Raw genomic sequence first — 26,432 nt, forward strand, 5'->3', positions numbered from 1 at the left:
GTAATATTTCTAATTAAATTGGTGCTCGGTTAATTTGTGAGACAACTCAATCAGAGACTTTATTAATAATATAATATATATACAATTAATAGAGATAATAACTTGTGTATATTAAAATAAAAATATATAAAATACATCAAAACAAAACTTTGATTGAATAATAAATTTAAGGTTTTACAATCTACTTGACGCTATATTCATATTTTATAGTAAAGTGTCAATTTTAGACACGATGATATAAAATAAAATATTTAATATGTGAATAAAATAACAATTTCAGAAAAACATTTTTCAAAAATCAAAACTAAAAATTTTGAATTTGTAAAATCTTAATACCTTGATTTAAAAAACTACTTATTTATCACATTTTTTGGTTTAAAAGAAGATTTAGGATGAAAATGTTTTTGAACCTCAACCCTAACTTCAATTTTTATAAATAAGTTTGGCCCCATTTACAATCCCCATCACTAAAATCAAACTAAGAGAAAAGGAAACCCAGAAATTCCCTTTTTTCAATTTTTTGGGCTCAAAACCAAGTGGAGAGGACGAGAAAAAAGGAAGAAAGAAAGAAAAAAAACAATGGGTTTTGCTTCATTTGTTGGACGAGTTTGCTTTGCTTCCATTTTCATTCTATCAGCTTGGCAAATGTAATCCTCTCTTTCTTTTAACTTTTCATTAAATCTACATCTTGGGTTGTTTTTTAAATTTGTTTGTTTCTTAGATTTGGGTTTTTATTATTGTTGCATTATTTTTGGCAAATGATGGATTTTTGTTAGTGTTCTTTAAGTTTAGACGTTATAATTTGCCTGATAGAACAGTGTTAGTAGAAAGTAATAGTTAGCGAAATCGGTTCACACGGTGGCCGCCGTTCGGAGAATATAGAAAATGGTAATAGTATTGTTAGAGTGAGCGCTGGCTGAGGTCTACATGCATCGATAACCATGCGAAGCGAGATGTAGTTGTCTTCATTGGCTGAGGATGTTTGGTTAAAATGGTTGGCTTGGCGAGGTCCTTCGGACGAGTCTCTATGGTTAAAGTAGTTGACTAGGTGAGGTCTTCCCGGTGAGGAGGAGATATATGGCAAACAATGCCTTGAACCTTCGTCTTTGGAGAAGATGAATTTGAGTGTGTTTATTGGATTGACTCTTCATTACTCTTGAAATGCTCGATGTTTTTGGATAGGAGTATGGTAACGTGCCTCTCCAAATGCACGAAAAAAGTAATATGTCAACACTCGCAGTTGAGTTCGAGTATAGTTAAGTACATATCTGGTATTTGACTCAATGTCTTGAATGTCCAAATTGTTTACCGAAATCCTGCCTCAACATTATAGTTTGGATGGTATAAATCCAACAGTGGGTGGTGTAGTGAATTTTACTTCACTGTTGCTTCAATGCCCTAAATGCCTGAATGCTTTACCGATCCTATTGTCACCATTCCGGCAATTGGCCATGTAGTTAGTTTTACTTCACTATGGTGACATACCCAATATGTTGGCAGGTTCAATGAGTTCGGGGTCGATGGCGGGTCTGCAGGAAAGGAGTTGGCACCAAAGCTTAATCTTGCTAAGAAACATTTATCTTCACAATTCCATGTAAATTTTCCGGATATCGAAGTAAGATATACCTTTTCTCTTTGAATCACTTGTAATGAATTTCTTGATCTTGCCGGATATGTGTTTGTGTTTTCTATGATGTGTGAAGACCTTTTTCCTCACACAGGTTAGACAATTAGTTTTAACTGCTATTGCTATGAAAGGACTTGGTGCTATTCTCTTTGTATTCGGCCATGGTTTTGGAGCTTTCCTCCTGGTTAGAATTTCGTTTCTTTCAGGTGATTATATGTTAATTTCGCATAGCAGTTCCGTCTTATTCTTTCTTTTGCCATAGATCGTGTATTTGCTGGTTAGCACTCCTATTCTCCATGACTTCTACAACTACGGCCCCGACGAGCCCAGATACAATATTCTGCTCGGTGATTTCTTGCAGGTATTTTACATATGCATATTTAAAGTGTTCTTCTGCATTACTACAATGTGTGGACTTCATTGATTCTTCCGTTAATGGCAGTGTGTTGCACAATGCGGTGCGTTAATTTTCTTCTGGGGAATGAAGAACTCGATAACAAAGAGGCGGAAGAAGAAAGCCCTGAAGTCGAAAACTGCTTAGTTTATATCCAAGAGGTAGCTGGTGAAGATAGTTGCAGTGCCAGATAATATTTTGCAGGTCTATCCGTTACTAAAAGAATTTTATTTTTAGTTGATTCACTAAACGTTTCTTTTGCCCCCTTGTTCATTTACGCTGGCAATTCGATTTCAGTTCAAAAGTAGGGTTTAATGAATACTCCTATTGGATTCAAAAGTAGGGAAATTTTCGGGCTTCGGATTTCCTTATTGTTTTCCATTTCATCTTTAGATTATTTAAGCACACACCTCTTCCAGGCTACATTCATTGTTCTTGTTCCGATTGTTTTCAATTCATCAAACATTGATCTCTTCGTTCATCTAAATGATTTCTTGTTTCGATTGTTTTCAGTTCATCGAACATCGATCTCATCCTTCATCTTACGGGATTGTAAGTAATTGCAAGGTGGAAGTTCGATTAGAAAATATTTTACACAAATTCATTCAAACACTAGAAAATATTAGCTTTTTTTAAAAAGTAAATCATTTTTCGTAAGTTATTTTTAGTGAAATAAACTGAGCCAAAAATGAAAAAATCGAACCAAGAAATTTAGGAGAGAGTGACAATTTTGAATTAGCCAGAAAAGCAATGGTAGTAGGCTTATTCATGGATCGGGCTATTCATTTTGGCTTTAAGCTTTACCTAAATTTTGGAAGGGTTCGAGCAAAAATATTATGCCCGTTTAAAATATGGGCCAGGCTCGTGTTTGAACATTTAATGCTTGAGCTCAACTTATTATTTTTTAAGATTGTAATGTTTTATATTTTGTTACTTTTATATATTATATATTTTATAACACATTAAAATAAAACATATAGTAATATATAATACTAGTATAATGTAAACATTAAAAATTTTAAGAAGACTATATATAAAATGCAATAAATAAAAAAATTATTAAATATTAAATTAATATAAATATTAAATTATATTTTTTAAAATTTTAAAAAATAATATAGTGAAGCTTAAAATGGGCCTGGGTTAGCCATTTACATAGGTAGGTTTGTATAAAATTTTAAGCTCATATCTTGGACTGAGTAGAACATTGGGTAAATATATAGTGTGTTAATATTATGTTTAGACTTGTTTCGAACTTAGCTCATGAACACCACTAGGTGTTCGCAACCCTATGTAACACATCAACAATGGTGCGCAATAGCACTACATCGCCTTTGCCCTCATGGCGTGGCCTAGCAGCCTTAGCTGCTCTACATGCACTTGCTCAATCTTCACTTGAGTGTCGAATCTATTTTCATCTCCTCCTTTAGACAATATAAATGTCATTTACAATATTTCCTTATTTTTCAAACATCTCACACTATATAAATGTTAAACAAACAATTTTCAGCATCTAAACTTAACTCAGACTCATCATTTCCATGGCATGTATCTCTAGAATTAAATTCAACACCCGATTTAGTTTGAGAATTGACTAAACTCTAGCTCTGGTACTACTAAAATGAGACACCTATTACTCAGCCCAAACGACAGACCCAAATGCGAGGCATCACATTTCGTTGTTAAAGCAACTCAAACAAGTAACATACATTTCATTGGAGCTAACCTAAAAGAAAATGACATAATATAAAAGTTTGTGTTAATCTGTTGTAATGCATGTATTCTAGGTACAATGGGCCTATACATAATGATATGGGATTATACAAGGTCAAATTCGAAGTCAGGAGACAAATCCTAAGTCAAACTATCAAAATGCAACAATGTCTTGAGACAGTGAAATCATGTCTTGTGACAAGCTTTTCCTATTTTGAACCTCTGGTTTTGATGTTCATTGTTGCGAGATCTTGACATTCATGTCTTGAGACAATGACTCTTATGTTGAGACAAGTCTCATGACTTAGCTTCACTTTGTTGGACTCTTAATTTTGATGTTTTCTGTCTCGAGACAATGAACATGATGTCTAAAAGGATAGTAAGTAATGCAACATTGAATACTTTGTTGTGTATTGGTATTTAATTATCTATTTAATTTTATTATAGGGCAACAACAACATAGTTTTTCAAATGTTCTTAGATACATCAACATTCGATTATTCAAATTAAAAACCAAATCAAACAGTAAAACCCACACCTTAAAAGTCATGGTTTAAATCAAAGCCTGGCAATGGCGTATACTTTGTGGGATAATCCCAGTATAGCAGAGAGCTGAGGGTACAATCCTTTCCTTATCTCAGCGTAAACCTCACCGTGCCACTTCCTTTTCCCTAAGTTCCGCCAAACATACGCTTGCCTCCCTCACTTCCGCTTCACCGTCGTACGCCGCTTTCACAACCCCTCTCTTCTCCGCCTCATCTCCCTTCATCTTCAACCCTCGTAAAAACAAATCGCGACGGACTGACGCGTCGCCTATCTTTTCTTTGAACAACGCGTTGATGTAATCGGGGAGTGTCACCGCTATGTCCACCTCAGGCATCCAAAGTATCCCTCTGTCTTTCCGCATGATGAGATAATCGTGGGACAAGGCAAGGGTGAATCCGGCGGCAACAGCGTGACCAGTGATGGCCGCAATGGTGGGCATCGGGAGGGAGAGAAGAGTGGCGATGACGGGCTTGAACAAATCCGCCATGTCTTGTAACCGTTTTGCGGCTCCTCGTTCGGACCCGGCAGCTTGCGCCCAATCAAGGTCAAAGCCGTAGGAGAAGAACTTACCTTGGGCTAGGGTAATAAGAACCGAACCAGAAGTAGCTTGAGCCTTGACCTGAGAGAGAAGGTCGAGGAGGGAACTGATAAGATCGGGGTTAAACCGATGCTGGTCTTCGCCGGTCAACGTTAAAATAAAGAGGTTGCCGCGCTTCTCTAACGTACACATGGCGAATTTCCTCTTTAAAATTTATTCATGCAAAGTGTTCTTGGATTCTATTTGTAGAAGTGGATAAGATGGTTATAATTTATAAATTTTAAATTAATAATAGTAAAATTATATTTTAATTTCTAAAAATAAAGAGTTAATTTAACTCTTTAAAAGATATAAATATAATAAATAATTAAAATAATAAAATTACATTTTTCCTATCATTAAAATATATAAATTAATTTAACCCTCAAAAATTTTTCTAGGTCGGCCATTGATTTATAGCTTCTCTTTGATTGGGGTCGTCGGAGTTAGTAAATTCGCACGTTAAAATCAATAGCAACTTAAGCTATAGATATTGAAAAAACAAAGAAAAATCGTTCATTGTCTTTTGTATGCATCAATCTCTTGGAAATGCACTATTTAATTGGTCAACAATTTTATTTTAAAGAGTCTCTAGAATTTTGCGATTTGATGGGATTAGTTGAGGCAGGACTAAGTAAAAACTTAGACGTGTTTGTTAAGTCTGGACTCCACCTGCCTCACCCATATTAATTTTTTTATGTTATATTATATTTTACATAATTTTTAAATATATATAGTACATTAAAATATTAAAATAAATATTTTCATGTAAATTGAAAATAAATTTTAAAAATATGTATACTTAAATAATACTAAGATATATGTAATTTAACAAGAAAATATCTCTAAAAGAATAACAAAATTAATAATAAAACAATAGTTATACAATATCCAAATAATAACAACAAAATAATTGCAACATAATAGTGAAATTATAGCAAAATATGGAGAAAACAACAAGAAAATATCGTTAAAATAACAAAAAAAGCTATAATAAAATTGTTAAAAAAGATGAAAAGTCAAATTCCAAATTTACTATAATTTTAGAGAACTAAATTTCAAGCTTTTGACCATTTTTTGGAAAATGGAATCAACAGTGGAAAATTCGACAAATTACGATGAAAAAGTTGAACCAAGAAATTTATCAGAATGGCAATTTTAATCGAAAATTTTAAATGTGTGCATTCATTTCAAAACTTTTTTTAGATAATTATGTTTATTTTCTTTAAATTAAGAGTTATTATTTTAACTTCATGAATTATTTTATTATTTTCAAATATAATTATTTTATTGGGTTATCTAAGTAATAAATTACATCTCATTAAAATATTCTACGATGAAATTCCACATCATCCCGTTAACTTTTTAACGGCACTTTCATCAAATCATTAAAAATAATTTGAAAAAATAACAAAGTTTGATGGTAAAAAAGGCTCAAAAATACAATTAAGGTCATTTTGATAAAACATGTAAACGTTAGTGGCCAAATTTGCTATTAAGTCTATTTGTTATTTCAGTTTAAGTTTTATGATTTGTGTGTTCTATTTTAATTTATTTTAATTTAAGATTGGATATTTAAATGGGTATTATTTGTAATTATATTTTTTTAGATAGATTTATTTTAATTTAAAATTAAATGTTTTTTTGTTGAATTACAATAACAAGGCATAGCCTAAATAACAAGTGCGACTAGCGTGACTCAAACCCAAATCACACCTAAGATGGTGAGCCTTTAACCATCAGGCCATCACACGAGGTTCATTTAAAATTAAATATTTAAATATATATTATTTGTGATTAAAAATGATTTTAGAACAAATGACTCCAGCATGAAATTATTTTGAGACAGATGAAAAATCGAATTCTAAATTCACTATTTTTAGAATCTTGTGGTTTAAAGTTTGAGTTAATTTTTTATTGGAAATTAACATATCTGTTCTTTTTTTTATATAATGTTTAAAATTATTTATATTCTCTCTCCAACTTCTAAATAGGAGGATATTGCACTTCAGCGCATTCGAACTCACATCCTCCTACATTGACAACAATATCGATGCCACTCGATGGTAAAATTACATAGGATTTTTTTAATATATTATATTTTGATATAAGTCCTATGGTTTGTAACTTCTATTTAAATTTATTTTAATTTAAGATCGAATATTTAAATAGGTAGTATTTGTGATTATATTTGTATTAGATAGATATATTTTATTTAAAACTAAATATTCAAATATATATTATTTGTAGTTATATATAATTTTAGAACAAATGACTTTAAGAAATAATTTTGAGAAAGAGACAAAAGGGATGGAAATTCAAATCCCAAATTTACTATAACTTTTATACAATCAAATTTTAAGCTTTTGTCCATTCTTTGGAAAATAGAACCAATAATGGAAAATTTAGAGAAATTGGATGAAAAGTCAAACCAATAAAAGAATTTAGGAGAGAATGACCATTTTAGAATTTTGTGATTTCAAGTTTGAGTAAATTTTGAGTAAATTGTTTAGCTTTTATATATATATATAATTTTGATTTAAGTTCTATGATTTGTGGTCGATTGAGTATTAGTTCGATTGGTATGAGTATTATTACCAATACAAGATGACATGGGTTCAAGTGCACTGAAACACATTATTTCCAATTTATGGGTTAAAGAAGGGGCTTTGGGTAATTCTAAGTATTATGTTAAAAAAAGCAAATATTATTAGAATCTATAATGAAATTTTTCAAAAAATGATGAAAAATCAAATTCCAAATTTACTATAATTTTAGAGAACTAAATTTCAAGCTTTTGACCATTCTTTGGAGAATGGAATCAACTGTGGAAAATTCGACAAATTAGGATGAAAAAGTTAAACCAATAAATTTAGGAGAATGGCAATTTTGAATTTACGCTGCGCATGACAATTTTGAATCGTTCAAAACAAGCGAGTGGTGGTAGCAACCTTTTGTAACACATTCACAATGGTGCACGACCTAGCAGCCTTAGCTGCTCTACGTGCACCGACTACGTCATCACTAGTTGTGTTATTATCTCCTCCTTCAACACGGGGAGCTCTAATCTCAATTTCCTCATTTACAACATTTTTTTATTCTTTAGACATCTCAATCTACGTAAATGTTAAACAAACAATTTTCAGCATCCAAACTCAATGTTCCTATGGAACGTACCACTAGACTCAAATTCAAAGCTTGATTTAGTTCGAAAATCGGTTGAATACTAGCTCTAATACCACCAAAATGAGACACTCATCATCGAATCCAGGCGACAGACGCAAATGTAAGGTATCACATTCCATTGTCAGAGCAACTTAGACAATTAACATACATTTCATCAGAACTAATCTAAAAGAAAACATGACATAATATAAAATTTCGTGTTAATAAATTGTAATGCATGTATTCTAGGTACTATGGACCCATACATAGTGATTCGGGATTATACGGGATCAAACTATCAAAATGCAACAATATATCTTTTGATAGTGAAGTCATGTCTCATGACAAGCTTCTCTTGTTTTGAAGCTCTAGACCAAAACATTACTAAGTTAAACCGATATGATATCAATTTCATAAACACCAATATGGCCACCAGAAACACATGTAAACATGTAGATTTAGAAACACCTCGTGCATCATACTAACACTTATAGGGGCATATAACTAGCACAACTATAACCATGCATATATATACATGTAAATTCAACTTTAAAGTTTAACATTAGTACCTCTTTTAAGCCCGTAATATAACATAGTATACCAAAAGGTCCATAATAAAATATCAACTCATAATTCATCTTAGGTACATGCGACTATCTTCAAAAGAAATACAAACGTTGCTAAATTGAGTTCTAGAACTTTGTGTAACATCTCAAATTTTTTTATGCAATAAATGGTAATGTATCGAGAACGTATAAGAATAATTATCAAGAAAACGGGATTGATATTACTAGAATAAACATATTGGAGGTGGATTAGATATTTGGAGAAAGTATGAATAATGAAAATTTTAGTAACAACTAAATTGAAAATTGGTGAAAGTTGGAGGACTAGAAGTGTAAATTTACCACTTTTGTAGGAGACGTGAAAATTTTAATAAATATATTTTTAGGATGTGGCATGGATTTGTATTGACATATGAAATTGGAAAATCAAGTTAAGAATTAAATTGAATAAATTGGAAAGTATAAAGACTAAAGTGTAATTTTTCTATTTATGGGCAAGGGAACTAAATGCAATTTTTTTCATCTTTAATAGATTTTTGGAGACATAATTATGGGATTAAAATTTCCATGCAATGAGGTGTAAAGCTTAGTGAAAATGCTTGGTAATTAAAGATGAAAGTTGTTGAAATTTAATTGGTTGGTGGGAAAGAAATGGATTAAATTGAAATAAAAAAGAAAACATGTAGAATTTTCTACATTTTGGCATGGGAAGAGAGAGACAGAAAGAGAGAGGTCCTCTCAATGCTCTAACGCCCACACTGGATATGGATCGAACTGTCTCACGACGTTCTGAACCTAGCTCACGTACCGTTTTAATGGGCGAACAGCCTAACCCTTGGAACCTACTACAGCCCCAAGTGACGAAGAGCCGACATCGAGGTGCTAAACCTTCCTGTCGATGTGAGCTATTGGGAAAGATCAGCCTGTTATCCCTAGAGTAACTTGTATTCGTTGAGCGACTACCCTTCCACTCGGCACTGTCGGATCACTAAGGTCGACTTTCGTCCCTACTCAGCGGGTGGGTCTTGCAGTCAAGCTCCCTTCTACCTTTGCATTCGAGGGCCAATCTCCATCTGGCCCAAAGAAACCTTTGCACACCTCCGTTACCTTTTGGGAGGCCGCCTACACCCCATAGAAACTGTCTACCTAAGACTATTCCTTGGCCCGTAGGTCCTGACACAAGGTTAGAATTCTAGCGAGAGAAAGAGAGGAAAAGAGAGAAAAAAAAAAAGAAGAAAAATTTCCATGAAATTTTCTTCAATTCTACCTTAAACTCATAGTTAAATTTCATCATCTAGAGTGTCATAGGATCATTTTTTAACATAGAAACCAATTAATTGAAGAAGAACGTGATTAGAAAGTAAAAGAGAAAGGTATGATTTTTTCAAGATTTTCATGCTATTTGAAAGTGAAATCATATAGAGATTATATTGAAAACATTATATTTGTTGGGGTAAACCCGTATTAAGCAACGAACAAGAATAAAAAAACGAGAAAAATTAGACACAAATATTTACATGAAAAACCTCCTCTTAAAAGGATAAAAAACCATGGGAAAAGAAAACTTTACTAAAACGGTAAATAATCAAAAAGGAGATGGAGAAACAAATACAAACTCGAACTTAAAATACAAAGTTCTCCCGAAATTCCCACAAAACTCTTTTAATTATGTTGTTGAATCAATCTCTCTAGAGATGCTAAAAGCCCTATTTATAGGTTGAAATTCGTGTGATTATATGACTAAAATATCTCTAGAATAATCAGAGTTAGATTGAGAAAAGATAGCAGAGTTTAATTAGGAGAAGAAACCTGATTTAGTAGGAAACATGTTACCACATAGTAACGTGACATATTGCCTCGTTGGGACATCATTCTTCGCGTCGTCAGGACATGGCAGTTCTTCTCGTCGGGACGTTGGCTCTTCCTCGTCACAATGTCAATTATGTTTTGTCCAAAATACGAAGCACACTCCACAATATTGATTATATTTCACGTATTTATGCATGAAGAGAAAGAAATTGACAAAGGAAAAAAGGAAGGTTTAAAACTTGTGTCAAAGAGAGACCATATCGGCGAGTTGAAAGAGTTATATTTATGTTCTTCAAAACATGGTGTGCTAGTTGAAATATGACGTTATGATATAGGGTTTTGTTAAAAAAAAAACCAAGAGTTCTAGTGTTAAAATCCAGGAGTTCTGTTACCGAAATTCTGATTCTAATCACAATTTGTTACTGATCATGTGACTTAGGTGAACTCGTATAAAATTATATGGTCAAATGATTTATGAATTGAATAGTGAAAGCCCAAGAGATACATGAGATAAAGCCCAAAGGCTAGGCCCAAGAGTTCAAACCAACAAAAACCCTAGCAACACACAACACCCCGCGGCCGTCAGTAATGAAGGAGGGGAGAATGGGAGACCCCGCACGACCGTGAAAAAGAAGTCGGCTCAAGAACCAGGACGAAGCAGAGTGAAGCACGAGAAAACCCTCCGATCAGTCGGCCATGAGCAGCCACCACAGAAACACTGGTGCGAAGACACCAACAACCTTCGAAACTCACAAACGGTAGGAACTCCAGCAAACAACCGACGTCGGAAAAGGAAAACCCAACACTCCACAGATCGGAGGGAAGAAAGCATTAAAAGGAAACATCTAAGGCATAAACACCAACCACCATAGAGGTGACCAGGGACAAAAAGGGACCGGGCCCTTGGAGAACAAAGACGCGGCCGAACGCTAACAGTGAAAGACCGTCAGTCAAAAGGTGGATCGACTTTGGGTTATTTGCCGAAAAAAAGCAAAGAAAAAACCCATTATGGTGGTTAGAGGAGTGACCGGCGCCGTCCCCCGGCGGGGCGGATGCTCACCGGAAACTTTTAGGATCTCCGGCTACGGGTTTCCTTGTTTACTAATTCAACTTTAGATGATTTTTGCACTTACCTCTCTCGGGCTACATTCATCGTTGTTGTTCAGATTGTTTTCAATCATCACACTCCGATCTCATCTTTCATCGAAAGGGATCATAAGTAAATACAGGGTGGAAGTTCAATTAGGATAGCGCGCAGTCCGATTGAAAATTGAATCAATTCAGGTTCGGGCCATTCAAATACTTTGTTGTGTATTGATATTTAATTAATTGTATTACACCACAAGAACAACACAAATATTCAAATGTTCTTCAAATACATCCAAAACAACAACAATAGCATTGGATTATTCAAATTAAAAACCAAATTAAACAGTAATGAGTAAACTCATACCTTAAGATTCATGGTTTAAATCAAAGCCTGGCAATGGTGTATGCTTTGTGGGTTAATCCCAGTATAGCAGAGAGCTGAGGGTATAATCCTTTCCTTATCTCGGCATAAACCTCCCCGTGCCACTTCCTTTTCCCCAAATTCTCCGCCAAATGTACGCTCGCTTGTTTCACTTCCGCTTCGCCGCCGTACGCCGCTTCCACAACCCCTCTCTTCTCCGCCTCATCTCCCTTCATCTTCAACCCTCGCAGCAAAAAATCGCGGCGGACCGACGCGTCGCCGATCTTTTCCCTAAACAACGCGTTGAAGTAATCGGGGATTGTCAGAGCTATGTCCACCTCGGACATGTAAAGAACCCCTCGGTCTTTCCTCATGATGAGGTAATCGTGAGACAACGCGAGGACAAATCCAACGGCAGCGGCGTGACCGGTGATGGCGGCGACGGTGGGCATCGGGAGGGACAGAAGAGCCGCGATGACGGGCTTAAACAAATCCACCATGTGGTGTAACCGTTCCGCGGCTCCTTGTTCAGATCCGGCGGCTTGAGCCCAGTCGAGATCGAAGCCGTTGGAGAAGAACTTACCTTGGGCTTGGGTAATAAGAGCTGAGCCACGAGTGGCTTCAGCCTTGACCTGAGAGAGAAGGCTGAGAAGGGAGCCGATGACATTGGGATTAAACCGGTGCTGGTCTTCGCCGGTAAACGTTAAAATAAAGAGGTTGCCGCGTTTCTCCAACGTACACATGGTGAATTTCCGGTGAGTTTTCCGATTTCACTAAAGCTTTGGAATCTACGGCTTCTTTTGGTTTTTGTATCTTAAAATAATAATAAATTAAAAGATAAGGTATTTCATAAGTGATGACGTAAGAAAGAAAAAAACAACGAGGACCGTTCTAATAATTTATTATTATTGCTTGCGTGGAAACTTAAAATTCCTTAATTATTATCGATTGAGTATTAGTTCGATTGGCATGTAAATTACTGTAAATATAGGAAGAAATGAGTCCGAATGCGTTAAAACATATAATCTTTCTATCTGTGGGTTGAAAAAGTGTTATAAAGTTAGTTATAAATATTGTGCCAAAAAAAACATATATGATCAAAATTTATAATGAAATTACTAAAAGAATCTTAATTATTAGCTTAAATTACAAATTTGTAGTTAAAAAAAGAGTTTAAATGCCAAAATAAAGTCATCATAAAATAATTTTTTAGATTAATTTTTTATAAAAAGATGCTTAATGGCATAAAAAGTCTTTGGGATTTTTACCTAAATATTACAAAAAAATAAAAAAATAACTAAAATATTATATTTTTTATTTACGAAAATAATACAAAAAAACAAAAATAAAAAAAAAAGCTGCAGATGATGGGACAGCACTGATAGGCAGCACCGATGGTGCCATTCCCATGGGTGGCACCACTCGTGTTATAAACACGAGATCCGTCCAGCTGAAGGAGAAAAATAAGAGAAAAGAGGAGGTGCTGCGGAAAAATAGAGAAAGAGAAGAGAAAAAAATGTATTTTTTTAAAAATAATTGATTATATTGTTGTTATGTTTTTTGTATAATTTTTATTAATTTTTGTTGTTAGTTTAGTTATTAAGATTAATAAAAACTGAAATTGATAGTTTTAGTTAGTATTATTATTATTAGTTTTTAAGTTTTAGATGTTACTTAGTATTATTGTTAGTAAAAATCATTAATTTGTGTTATTTAAGTAATTTATTTACCATTGGAGATTTTTTTTGAGATTTTGTTTATTTTTTGACAAATTGAATATTGAAGATGGATGATAAGTTTTTTGTATGTGTTTATTTCGATGGAGTCATCTTGACAACAAGTGTTGGATGTGTATTTGAATGTCGACAACAAATAGCAATGAGATTTAATAGAAATGTCTCGTTGGATGAAATGAATGCAAGGATTAATGCAAAAAATTTTAGACGTTGTGGGAGAAGGATATAAAAAATTTTCTACAAGTTTCCAGTTTCGACAAATCCGATCAAATTCACCGAAATGGAAGTTGTAGACGACGAAAACGTGGAGACTGGGGACAATGATCGCTCTTTATTGTGGGAATGGGAGTGACAAGAATGCACCGATTCACTTATTTACTGAGTTAGCCGGTATGGAGCAAAATGAAGATGTCAATGCATCCGATCAAGAACACGGAGCTCAAGAACTGTGGATGGTGGCTCCAATATCATACATTGTTAGTGAATCGACTATGGGTGGGATCGGTATCGATCTGAATATTACACCCGATATTGATGTGGTTGGTGGTGAAAAAGAAGGTGGTAGCAATCATTGGGATGAAGAGGTCGATAGTGACGGTGATCCCGATGTGAACGATGTACCTGATGATATTGACGCTGAAGATGTCAACAACGATGGAAACATTGACGCTTCTTCGGTCGGGGACTAGATGCGACGTATTTTGATACACAATAATCCTGAGCCACACATGTCGCTCATAGACCCCGATGCAGCGTATGTAGCTAAGTTCCCGGAGTACCTTGAAATAGTTCATCCTCACGGGCTGGCCGTAAATTTTGATCATGAGGAGTTATTCATAGGCTAGAGATTCAGCTGTAAAGAATAGTGTGTATTTGCTATTAAACGGTACAGCATGAACATATCAATGGATTATAAAGTCGCAGTGTCTACTTCGACAATATATATTAGGGAGTGTTGGAAGGCAGCGGAAGGCTGCAATTGGAGGGTACGAGCTGCATTCATTAAAAGTTCTCAGATGTGGGAGATACGAAAATTTGTTGGTCATCATACATGCACATCAACACGTATGACAGAAGATCATGGAAAACTTGACTCGAAAACTATCTGTACGTGTATCATGCCAATGGTGAAGGACATACCGACCATTAAAGTTTCGGTACTGATTGCTGAAATGCAAGTATGATTCCAGTATTGAGTATCATATGAAAGTCATGGATAGCTAAACAGATAGCAAATTAGCAACTGTATGGGGATTACGATTCGTCGTATAACGAGCTACAAGGATGGATAGCTACTATGCGGGAGTACGTACCAGGGACTGTGCTTGAGTTGCAAACAATGCCTTATTACGGCCCAGACAACCAGTTCCAGCCGGCAAAAAGGATTTTCCATCGGATGTTCTGGACCTTTGATCCATGTGTGCAGGCATTTCCCCACTGCAAGCCATTTGTGCAGGTGGATGGGACCTGGCTATATGGAAAATATACACAGATCCTACTTCTTGCGGTTGCTCAAGACGGCAATAGAAACGTGCTCCCGATAGTATTTGCCATCGTAGATAAAGAGAACTTGGAGTATTGGGAATTCTTCCTCACTAACCTGCGGAGGTGTGTTATTAGCAACGATAACATTTGCATAATCTCCGATAGAGGGAAAGGTTTAATTGCAGCAATTAGTCGTTCCAGTGTGCCATGGAGGTCCGTTTACTGCATCCGTAACAGTACAGGTAACTTCCACAGAGATTATAAGAATGCAGACTGGAAGAGACAAGTCGTGGCAATGGGTAAATGATAACCTTATATTTTCAATATAAGTTGTAATGTTTTATGTTATCGAGTTACTAGAACTTATTTTTTCTTAATACGTATGCAGCGTACGAGTTAGAGCCAAATATTTTCCGCCAAAGAATTATCCGACTTGAGAGTGACATGGAGGGGCAGACAAACACGTCTTTCCGACAATGGTTGGACACAATAGAGCTGTGGCAATAGGCTCAAAGTTTTGACGAGGGCTTTCGTTATGGTCAAATGACCACAAACTTAGTCAAGGGGATCAACGTTGTCTTGTTGAAAACACGTCATCTTCCGATTGCATCTGTCTTTTCTGCTACTTTCTACAGACTGGCTACATTGATGCCAAGAATGGGTCAGCAACAAGTCGACCAGATGGAGGCGGGACACGTGTTTGTCGAACATGTCAGGGATGCAATGGTTGCAAACCGTCGATTGACGAGGTCAATGAATGTAGAAATATATTCACGACGACTAAAAACATTTCGAGTTATTAAGACGATCAGTCATCGACCTAGTATACCAACTAGGTCCTATAGAGTTGATCTCCGGAACAGACGGTGCGAGTGCAGGAGGTTTGAAACGCTTCATTATCTATGTGCGCATGTCGTGACAGCGTGTACTAAAGTGAACGTTAATGTCAAATAATATGTCGATGATGTGTACACGCTCGAGAGCGTATTGCGTGTCTGGGAAAATGAGTTCCCCGTCTTGCCTGACCTATCTACGTGGGAGGTGCCTCCGACGACTTTCGAGCTTATCCCAGACAGAGGGCTACGGAGGAATCCAAGAGGTTGTCCGCAATCAAGCAGAATCCGTAATGAAATGGACATTAGGGAGAAATCTGACGGTTAGTGTAGCGACCTAAAAATTTGGGCACGGCGCTAGTCGAAGTAATCATTGAAAATTTGAAAACGGAGTTTCGGTTTTATTTAAAAAGGGAGTCGCCACCGATCTTTTTTCTAGGTGTGATCGGACACCTAATAAATTCTCTTTTTTAAAAGAAAAATTATTTTTTAAATTTTCTAAAAAAGAGTCGATTTTTGGTCCACGTCAAAATCCAGAGAAAATTAGGGTTCGGGAGTCGGTTACGCGCGAGGAAGGTATTAGCACCCTTGCGACACCCAAAATTGGTATATCGTTAAACGTGCATTGTCTTCATTTTCAAAAATACGAGTTCAATTTAATATTAGTCGTGATCTGATTGAAACACGAGAATTTTAAAGCACAACAACTTTTTATTTTTTTGAAAACACGAATTTTTTTTTAAAATACAATAATTTTAGAAGCACGAAATTTTTTTAAAAAAACAAGAAAATTTTCGAAATACGAGAATTTTTGAAAACACGGGAAATTTTTTGAAAACATGAAAATTTTTGAAACACTGGAATTTTGAAAATTTATTTTTGAAACATGAGAATTTTTTAAAACACGAAATTTTTTTTAAAAACACGGAAATTTTTGAAACACAAGAAATTTTTTTGAAAACACGAAAATTTTTTAAACACGATTTTTTTAAGAAGTGCCGTATTTAACACGAATCAATGATATTCATCCCTACATGGCGATGAAATCATCGAATTAGTGTCAAATTGATTCAACATAATATTTAATCGTGATTCTATTAAAACACGAGATTTTTAAAAAAACACGAGAATTTTAGAATATTTTCAATTTTTTTAAAAGGGCGTATCGTGTTTAACACAAACCGATGATATTCACCCAACATAGCGATGAAATCAACGATTTAATTTTAAATCAATTCGTTGCCTTATTTATTGAAATTATTTAAATTTAAAATAAAATTGAAATTAAATTAAATTAAATTAAAAATATAAATACAAAATTATAAAAATGCATAAAGTGCTAATAATATTAAAACGAAATGGCATAAAAATACGATAATTAAATTAAAAGTGAAATAAATGAAATTACCGAAAAGGTCCAAAACACGAGCTTCGTCGAACGGGTTACGCAAGTTGAATCCCTTTTTTCTTTTTCCCTTTTTTCTTTTTTCCTCTTTTTTTTTCTCATTTTATTTTTTCTGCTGGGCTGGCCTGTTGGACTTGGGCTTGCTGGGCCGCGTCACTGGGCCTGAGGGGGCTGCTGGAACTGGCCTGGCCTGCTGCTGTACTGCTGGGCCTCCACTGAAATGGCCTGCTGCTTGGGCCTGAGCTACTGGGCTTGGACAGGCCTGCTATTTTTTTGCTGCTGGTTTTTTACTGCTGCTTTTTTTTGGGCTGATCTGCTACTGTTGGGCCTGCTGGGCTGATGGGTCGGGTCAGGTCAGTTTGGCCCGGCTGTTAAAATTTTTATTTTTCCTTTTTTCTTTCCATTTCTTCTTTCTTCTTTCTTTCTTCTCTTTTTCTCTTTTTTCTTCTTCTCCTTGGCTGACCCCAAGCGTCACTCCCCAAATTTTACAGACAGTGAGAGATCTACTACTGTGGAGCTCTCCTCTCCCTCCTCTCTTCTTTTTTTTCTCTTCTTTCTTCTTTCTTATTTACTATTTCTTTTTGCTTTTTCTTTTGCTTGCTGCTTTTTCTTTTGTTTATGCTTACTTGGTTCTTGGCTTGGGTTCAGCGGTGGAGCAACGATGGTGGTGGCGCGACGATCGTGGTGGCGGTAGGGGAAATCGGCTGGATTTTAGAGCTCTTTTTTTGAAATTTTTTGCTGATTTTTCTTTTTTTTTCTTTTACTTTTTTCTTTCCCCCTTTCTTTTTCCTTCTTCTTTTTCTTCTTCCTTTCTTTCTTCTTCTTCCTTGTTCGGCCCCCACCGACTTCTTTACTACTGCCGGCGCTTCCTCCGCCTGCGGTGCAACGGCCGATGACGCTCCTCTCTTTTCTTTCTCTCTTTCTTCTTTGCTTGCTTTTTTTATTTTCGTGGGTGTTTTTCTTTGATGATTTTTTTGCTTGATTTGCTTTCTTTAGCGGTGGTAGATGGGAGTATGCCGGTGGTGGCAGTTCGACGACGCACGGTGGCGATGAGGCTGCTGTTTTTGCTTGATTTCTTTTGTTTTTTCTTGTTTTTTTTCTTTGCTTGGTTCTTGGCTGCCAATTTTTGCGGGTTTAAAACCCCTTTTAAAATGTTGATTTTTCTTCCTTTTGCAGTTGCGGTGGCTAGGAGGGCTAGGTAGGCCATGCATTCTTGTGCAAAGTCGCCAGAGGGACCAAAATGTAAATACAGTAAAATTTTTGGGGCCAAAATAAAATTTTGAGAAAATTTTAGGGTTAAAATGTAATTTACAAAAGTTTAGGGGTAGAAATGTAATTTTGAGAAAGTTTGGGGTCAAAATGTTTTTTTTAAACACGAAATTTCCCAAACAAAATTCAGTGATTACAGTAAGTGTTGTGGATTATGTAGGTTAAGTGGTCATAGTCGGAATAAATGTCGTCATCGGAACTTTCATGTTGGACAGTCATCCGGATCGGGTCGGAATTGACCTAATGATGTAAAATTTTTATGTATAGTGTTATAAAAAGTATAATTCATTTGAAATAATTTTTATTATTCAGGTTATGCTTAAATTGTATCCATATTGTATCCAAATTAAGTTTTAAAATACCATGTGCGCATTTGGAATTATTAAAATTATATCGAAAATGGAGGCATTTATAATTGGATCCAGCTTTAATATAATGCAAAAATAGAATAATTAAATTTATACAAAAAGTTTAGAAGTAAGCAAAGATTAAATTAGAAATATTAAATTTATACAAAAAGAATACAAACTTCGTAATGTAAAAAAAGTGCATTAAACCCCTAAAATTGATGGGTCGATGGTGTGGTCCTAGGGGTAAACCTATTCAGAGGTCGACGATCACGTTCTGGGAGACGACCAACATCATCATTCAACGCAGGTGGGGGTGTGGCAAACATAGAGGAAAAATTCTGTGGCTCATTCGGCACAGACGAACTTGAACCGAAAGGAGTCCCATGATGCTGTGGATACGGGTCGGACGGGCCGGGCAAGCCGTACTGCGGCGGGTAGGATCCAGAGAGTTCAAACTCGTAGTCGTATTCGCCCCTTAAGAAGCTCGAAAAATAGTCACCGTCCGCCAAATCCAGACGATAGCTATGTGAACCCACATGTGACTGTGATTGTTCGGGATCTGGCTGGGGCTCTTGCTTAGGCTCTGATGGTTCCAGAGAATAATATGCCACAGGATCCGGATCCATCGTGGCCGCTGCGTCCGATCCCCCAGGTTGTTGCACGTGTGGGGGGATTACAGTCGACTGGCCTCCAAGTATATATGGCTTCCCGCAACTATAGTACCATTGTATATACTCTAATGATGGTTGCGATTCGGTAGCCATAACCATCTGAGGTCTTCGAGGCAATCGATCGTTCCACAACGCCACAAATTTCCGGTGCTTAATTCCCCAATTCAACATCGGTTTTCCTCTCTTATTCATGCCGTGAACTTCCCCCACCTCGCACGGCGGATCCGGGATAGGTTGGATGCAGCCAAACTGTCGTAGCACTCGATTTCCATGATACCACTCGACCATGTTGAAATTGATAATTTGTGTATTAGTGCACCATATGTGGGGATGAACATATGCGGACTAGGGTACCACATCTGTAATTTTCGGCCTACGGTATGGCATCCATATAAACTGCATGATTAATAACATTGTTATAATTAGCCATAACGTGTGAGTAAGATATAGAAAGAAAGATGTCATGAATATTAGAATAGCAGCTTACCTCTTCCCGGGTATACTGTTCGATCATGAGTCGGTATATCGGGACAGTGTGCGACCTCCCGATACCCGGACAAACACTCTACCTACAAAAAACAAATATAGGGTTTAGGGTTGGTAACATTAGTCAATATATTATGACTAGAAATAATGACAATTTATATTTTATCACCTGTTCACCAGTGGATAAACATACGGTTGGTGACTAATCAATGCCAAAAATGACATCCGAGTTTGTCTACAACATGAGGCATCTGCCCATGTCTACAACATCCGAGTTTGTCACCCGACAAAGCTCTCGGTACAACACTGCTAGAACGGCGGAGCCCCAGCTATACGATCTAACACTGGACAAATCAGTTAATAGGGGCAAGTACATCAAATGCACCTTGTTGTTGTTTGCATTGGGCATGAGTACTCCCCCTATGATATGCATGATGTACGCTCGAGCAGCGCACATTAACTCTCCTTCAGTGGTAGTCACTGATAATTGTCCAAATTTGGCTTTCAGCCATGTAAATTTTAAGCCCAAAAAATTCGACTCTTCGTCCTTTGGCGACTCTCCTAGGAGCTGATAACAAAGTGTAGCCGGATCGGTGAATGAAGATACTCCCGTTACGGAACTCCCGTCAATTGAGAGCCCAAGCTACATTGCAACATCTTCCAAAGTCACCATGCACTCCCCACACGAAATATGAAAAGTGTGGGTCTCTGGGCGCCACCGCTCCACTAGCGAAGATAATAAATCATAGCGCAAGTCAGAGGTTCGGATCAATGCTGCTGACCTAAACCTAGCTTGCTCCAAGTACGGAATCAATCGTGCATCCGGAGCTTTATTTAAACCATTCACACGGCCCCTTATTACTCGGTAGGAGTCCTGATAGTGTTAAATTACAGAAAAAAATATTACGATAACATGATTTATTTCTATATATTATGTATATCCTTTTTAAATAAATAAAACCCGTGATTAACAAATAATAAACCATACCGCCTGATTAGCCGCATCAGATATGTGTCTATCGGGTCGAATCAATGGAGCCATTGCGATGCCTGCATGTTGAAAAAAAAAGTTAGTCAAACACTCTTACTTCGGCCATTTCTTCATATTTTTTTCTCCGCATTTTATTACTTTAAAAAATATCATAATTTCTAATTTTATAAATTTATTAATTTAGTGTGTTTTTTAAATTAATTTAGTGTAAAAAACGATTATTCTTGCCCTTTGCTCGTATTATTTTCTCGAATTTTATTACTTTAAATAAAAAATTATTTTCAGTATTTTATTATTTTATATTATTTCAGTACATTTTGTTTGAAATATTTGTATTAATTATTTTGAATTTTTAAAAAGTTAGTAAAACACTCTTACTTGCCATTTCTTCGTATTTTTCTCCGCATTTTATTACTTTAAAAATATCATAATTTCTAATTTTATAAATTTATTAATTTAGTGTATTTTTAAATTAATTTAGTGTAAAAAACCCTTATTCACGCCCTTTGCTCCTATTATTTTCTCGAATTTTATTACTTTCAATAAAACAATTTTATTTTCAGTATTTTATTATTTTATATTATTTCAGTACATTTTGTTTCAAATATTTATATTAATTATTTCTGAATTTTAAAAAATATTGTAAAACACTCTTACCTCGGCCATTTCTTCGTATTTTTTCTCCGCATTTTATTACTTTAAAAATTTCACAATTTCTAATTTTATATTTTTACTTTATTTCAGTGCATTATGTATGAATATATATTAAATATACTATTTTTTGAATTTTATTACTTTCCGTGAATATACAATTTCCGTTTTTTCTTTTCGTATTTTATGTTTTCTTAAACATATTTTTTATCATTTTATTTTTAATGCTATTTTTCTAAAAACTAATTACAACATTCTAAATAAATTTCATAAAAAAATTCTTAATCAATATACAATGTACATAACATGAATTTTTTCATGCTAAATAAATTTCATAAAATTTATATGCTAAATAACATAATAAAACACGTATAATGTACATAACATAATTTTTTTACACACAAATATTACAAAAAATTAAAATTAATAATAAAAACTCTTTCTTTTTCCTTTCTCCCCACTTCTTCTTCTTCTTCTTTTTTTCTCCTTTCCCTCTCCTTCTCTTCCCCCCACCCACCAGCCGAATGGTCCCCATTGTATGGGCAGTGCCGCCCATGGGAATGGCACCACCGGTGCCGCCTATCAGTGGCCTGTCCCATCACCAGCACCTTTTTTTCTTCTGATTTTTGTTTTTTTTGTATTATTTTCGTAAATAAAAAAATATAATATTTTGTTTATTTTTTATTATTTTTTTGTAATATTTAGGTAAAAATCCCAAAAGTCTTTCAAAAAATTCAGTTTTCTCAACTTTTTACACAATATAGGAGACTTGATATAAAAGAAATTTGTATTCTCCGTTTTCTATATGGATCAGGCATTGGACAAGATTTTTCCGAATATATTATATTATAAAAATATTATATGAATTATATATGTTTAATAGTTATATATTTATATGAATATTAAATCACTAACCTAATAACAATTAAATTTATTACTCAAATTTAAAAAAATTACCCAACTAAATAACTTGACTGAAAATATAAAATTTTAAAATTATATTTAATACAATAAAATATTTATTATATTTATTTATATTTTAATATAATAAAGTATTTATTATATTTATAGTAGCATTTTTAATATAAATATTTTTAATATATTAGAGAACTTTTATTTTAATTTTTTTTACGTATTTAATGTATTATAATTTTTTTTAAAATATTTTTAAATAAAATTAATCTTAAAAATCAAATATGGACGGGTAGAGTTGAACTTTGATTTATCTTTCTAGCCAATCCGGCCCGACCCTGCACTTTATCACCTCTAAACAAAAAGAAGAAGAAATGATAGAACTTGAAGGGCCCTTAAGTAAGAGTGATGCTGTTAACCGTGAATTGGTTTCTCTAGAGAGGGAGTTGGCAACTCTTTCCAAGAAGAACATGATAGATCCTTTCGGCTTGTATTTGTACGGTCTTGTGCTTAAAGAGAAAGGCAATGAAAATCTTACTCTTGGAATTAGGGCAAGAAGATGGAGTCTGGTAATGGGTGGAAGAACGATGGTGGTGGTTATGGGAATGGAGTGGTGCTTTGAGGTTGTGTGGTTAGTGTGATGGTGATGGGCAATGTAAGTTGTAGTGTTTAGGGTAGAAAAAAGATGTGGGAGTCAAGAGAAGGGACTGGATGGTTTAAGGGATGTGAGTGGTGCGGTTTAGAGAGGGGTCAAGAGTGAAAATTGGTGTTGTTGGAAGGAGGAGATGGTGACTAGTGGAGGTGTGGGAGATTAGGAGAGTGGTAAGGTTGATGGTGATCCGAACAGAAGAGATATAAGAATGGAGAAGGCGAAGGAGAGAAAGAAGAAGACTTCGTTGGTGCCTGTGATAAGAGTAAATCACCGGAAATCTGGTCGACGGCTACGGTGGCAAAAAGGGGGTCTGTTTTTTTAATGATTTTGACCTTAAAAATAAAAAATGATAATTTCCACCAAATCCGTATGGCCAGCACGTTCGAATTTTTGTTGGGGCTCACGAGGCCACATGTCACTATATCTAAGGATGTTCAAACGGATTAGTTAACTAAATCAAATTAGTGTTAATTGAATTAATTAAAATTTTTAATTATTAATTAAATTAAATTTTAAAAAAAATTAATTGAACCGAAATATTTCGGTTAATTCGGTCAACCGATCGAATTAATTGAAATTTTTATTTTTATTTTGTTAAAACAAGTATAAAACATATAAAAATAAATAAATTGATAATGTTCATTTGATCGAATTATGAAAATTAACCGAATTAGTAATAGTCTAATATATATAACATATAATATTATTTATTAAGTTCAGTTAATTACCCGATTTTGAACCGAATTAATCGATAATAAAAATTTCAAAAAATATTTAACCAACCACCGATCGAATTAGATCGGTTAACCGAATTAGATCAGTTCAGTCGGCTAATTCAATTTTGATCGAAATTTGAGCACCCCTATCTATATTAGTGGGTTGCATGTTAAATATTGTTAGAACTTAACACTGTTAAGTCAAAGTATCAAAGTGACAGAGGTGTTCATGGGTTGGGCCGGGGTTAAGTATGATATTAACATATTTTGTGCTTGTCCAAGCCCGACCTGGCTTGAAATTTGGGCCCACAATTTTGCCCAAACCCACTCATATTTGCAAAAGACTAATCCAAGTCTTTTTTCGGCTCGTTTATGTTATTTTTTTAATTTTTTTCTAAAAATATATTTTTTTCATATTTAATAATTTTATCTAATTTTTATATAAAAATTTTGGTAAGATACAAGGGTACTTTCTACCATTATCCCAAAATTTCCTTCATATAAGCAACACAAAATGAATATGGGGAATTAATTGTTTAACAAAATTTGAGTAATTTAGCAAGTGTTTGGTGAAGACATTACTCAAAAATATTATGGCCCCATGCTCCATGTGATAATTTAATAGCTTTAATATGCATAGCCAAAAAATGTTAATATATTTACTTAATAAGATCAGTAATTCTTTTTTTAATTAGTAATTCATTATCTTAACTTAGTTACTAGGGCAATTTTTAGTAGGAATTTTCATTAATTAATTATCAAATATAAATACGTAGTTATTCTATATTAGATTATGATACATTCACGATATATATAAAAATCATGTAAAAATATATTTATAAACATTTTATATTGAAATCAAGTGAACCGACTAAATTAAAATTTTAAAATGTGTCTTAAGTTCAAGTTTTATCACAATATTGTTTTATTAAAAACATGAAAAAATAAAAATATCCTCAATTAATATTTGTTGTTTTTTAAATGGAAGGGTTTTAGTCATTTCTAAATTTAATTGATGTCCGGTTGACTTATGATATCAACTTAATTAAAAGTTTAATATATAGTATAAATATAAATGTATACATATATATAAAATAGGGCTCGTAAAATATTTCAAAAACAAGTTCTCGATCTCATGATAGATACTTTAATCTGGTCATTTCTTGTGCCTTACTTTTTGAATTTTAAAATTTTGGTCTTGACCAAACACTAGGCGTTAAATGCATTAAGTTATAGCAAACATATTATTACATGTGTGATGTTATTTTTACTTACTATTTTCATATACTACTCACAAAAATCCAGTTTATTTTTATTTTAATTAATTTTTATTTTTATAATTTAATTTAATTTTAATTTAAAAATATCACATGTCACAAAAATGATTGGTTAAGAGATTTTTTAATGACTGGGCTAATTTGGGTAACGGAATATAGTTTAGGTATCACTTAGCGTAACAAAGTATAATTTAAGTACCACTTGTGACAAAAAAAAGTTTAGGTATCAACTTAAGAAAAAAATATAGTTTAGGTACTATTTTGTGGGTTAAGCCTATATTAATCATGATTCCATCATTTTTGAAGGGTCTAAACAATTTTTATTTTTATTTTTGGGAGGTCAAAATGTAATTTTACCATATATTAACTTATAGTTTCATCATTTAGGGAGGGACTGTCTTATAATTTTTCCATTGGGGGGTAGGGGGCTAAGTCCCTACTTGCCCCTTAGTTTCGTCTTTGACTAATAGTAGGATTTAATTAAATGAATTTAACTACTATAATTGAGTAAAAACTAAAATTTTAATAAATTAAAATACAATGACTAAATCCATAATTTACGCAAAATATAAGAACTAATAAAAAAATTAACTTTTAAAAACCTCAAAATTAGAAACACACGAAATTAAAATATAAGGTAAACTACATCCAAGGTCACTAAACTATTAGTAAATTTACGTTTTGATCAATCAACTTTAAAACGTTACAAAACGGTCACTAAACTAGTTGAAAGTTCTCATTTAAGTCACATAACTATTTAAAAGTTTTTATCTAAGTCATTGGCTTTTGAGTTTTAATTTTAAAAGTTCGATTAGCGAGCTCTAAGCGACTATTTGACGATAAGTACGGTGGATCAATACCCATCAACAAGTAAAAGAACATACCTTAGATCCAAGTCGATCTGACGATCAGTGTCGGAGATCAGAGAGGAAATCTGTTTACATTTTGGTTCGCAGGTTCATGATGTTTAAAGTTGTTTCATGAAAAAGAAAATTGAATTGTGGAAGAGAAGGGGAGAAAGAACTTTCGACTTGTTCAGGTGGTGCAAATAGAGAAGATCATAGAACAACAATTTTAAAGTTCAGTGACTTAAATGAAAACTTTCTAATAGTTCAATGACCATTTTGTAAATTTCTAAAATTAAAAGACCA

At 34.2% G+C, this 26,432-nt stretch overlaps 3 protein-coding genes across 4 annotated transcripts; 1 reads left to right on the forward strand and 2 right to left on the reverse strand.

Annotated features, from left to right (window-relative positions):
* Positions 1 to 421: 421 nt before the first annotated feature.
* On the forward strand, positions 422 to 2,508 carry LOC105774740 (uncharacterized). 2 transcript variants are annotated; one of them, XM_012597305.2, is made up of 5 exons: positions 422 to 647; positions 1,501 to 1,615; positions 1,704 to 1,811; positions 1,890 to 1,988; positions 2,070 to 2,508. In XM_012597305.2, exons 1-5 carry the CDS (start codon positions 580 to 582, stop codon positions 2,166 to 2,168), a joined length of 489 nt encoding a protein of 162 aa, XP_012452759.1. In that variant the 5' UTR covers positions 422 to 579; the 3' UTR covers positions 2,169 to 2,508. The 2 variants fall into 2 exon arrangements, with proteins under 2 accessions (XP_012452759.1, XP_012452775.1); XM_012597321.2 differs by having other exon boundaries at positions 431 to 647; positions 1,722 to 1,811.
* Positions 2,509 to 4,133: 1,625 nt separating this feature from the next.
* LOC105774758 (enoyl-CoA delta isomerase 2, peroxisomal) lies at positions 4,134 to 5,067 on the reverse strand. The gene has a single exon (XM_012597337.2). The coding sequence runs from the start codon at positions 5,008 to 5,010 to the stop codon at positions 4,384 to 4,386; it is 627 nt and encodes a 208-aa protein (XP_012452791.1). The 5' UTR covers positions 5,011 to 5,067; the 3' UTR covers positions 4,134 to 4,383.
* Positions 5,068 to 11,682: 6,615 nt separating this feature from the next.
* Positions 11,683 to 12,670, reverse strand: LOC105774767 (enoyl-CoA delta isomerase 2, peroxisomal). The gene has a single exon (XM_012597349.2). The coding sequence runs from the start codon at positions 12,588 to 12,590 to the stop codon at positions 11,871 to 11,873; it is 720 nt and encodes a 239-aa protein (XP_012452803.1). The 5' UTR covers positions 12,591 to 12,670; the 3' UTR covers positions 11,683 to 11,870.
* Between the last annotated feature and the right edge of the window lie 13,762 nt (positions 12,671 to 26,432).

Source organism: Gossypium raimondii, chromosome 1, assembly GCF_025698545.1.
Source record: "Gossypium raimondii isolate GPD5lz chromosome 1, ASM2569854v1, whole genome shotgun sequence".
NCBI lineage: Eukaryota > Viridiplantae > Streptophyta > Magnoliopsida > Malvales > Malvaceae > Gossypium > Gossypium raimondii.

Excerpts from the sequence above, each read along its gene's own strand:
- LOC105774740 (XM_012597305.2), top strand. The coding sequence starts at position 580 with ATGGGTTTTGCTTCATTTGTTGGACGAGTTTGCTTTGCTTCCATTTTC. Across the intron at positions 648-1,500 it reads ATTCTATCAGCTTGGCAAAT|GTTCAATGAGTTCGGGGTCG; the intron begins GTAATCCTCTCT and ends ATATGTTGGCAG. Across the intron at positions 1,812-1,889 it reads GTTTTGGAGCTTTCCTCCTG|ATCGTGTATTTGCTGGTTAG; the intron begins GTTAGAATTTCG and ends CTTTTGCCATAG.
- LOC105774758 (XM_012597337.2), bottom strand. The coding sequence starts at position 5,010 with ATGTGTACGTTAGAGAAGCGCGGCAACCTCTTTATTTTAACGTTGACC.
- LOC105774767 (XM_012597349.2), bottom strand. The coding sequence starts at position 12,590 with ATGTGTACGTTGGAGAAACGCGGCAACCTCTTTATTTTAACGTTTACC.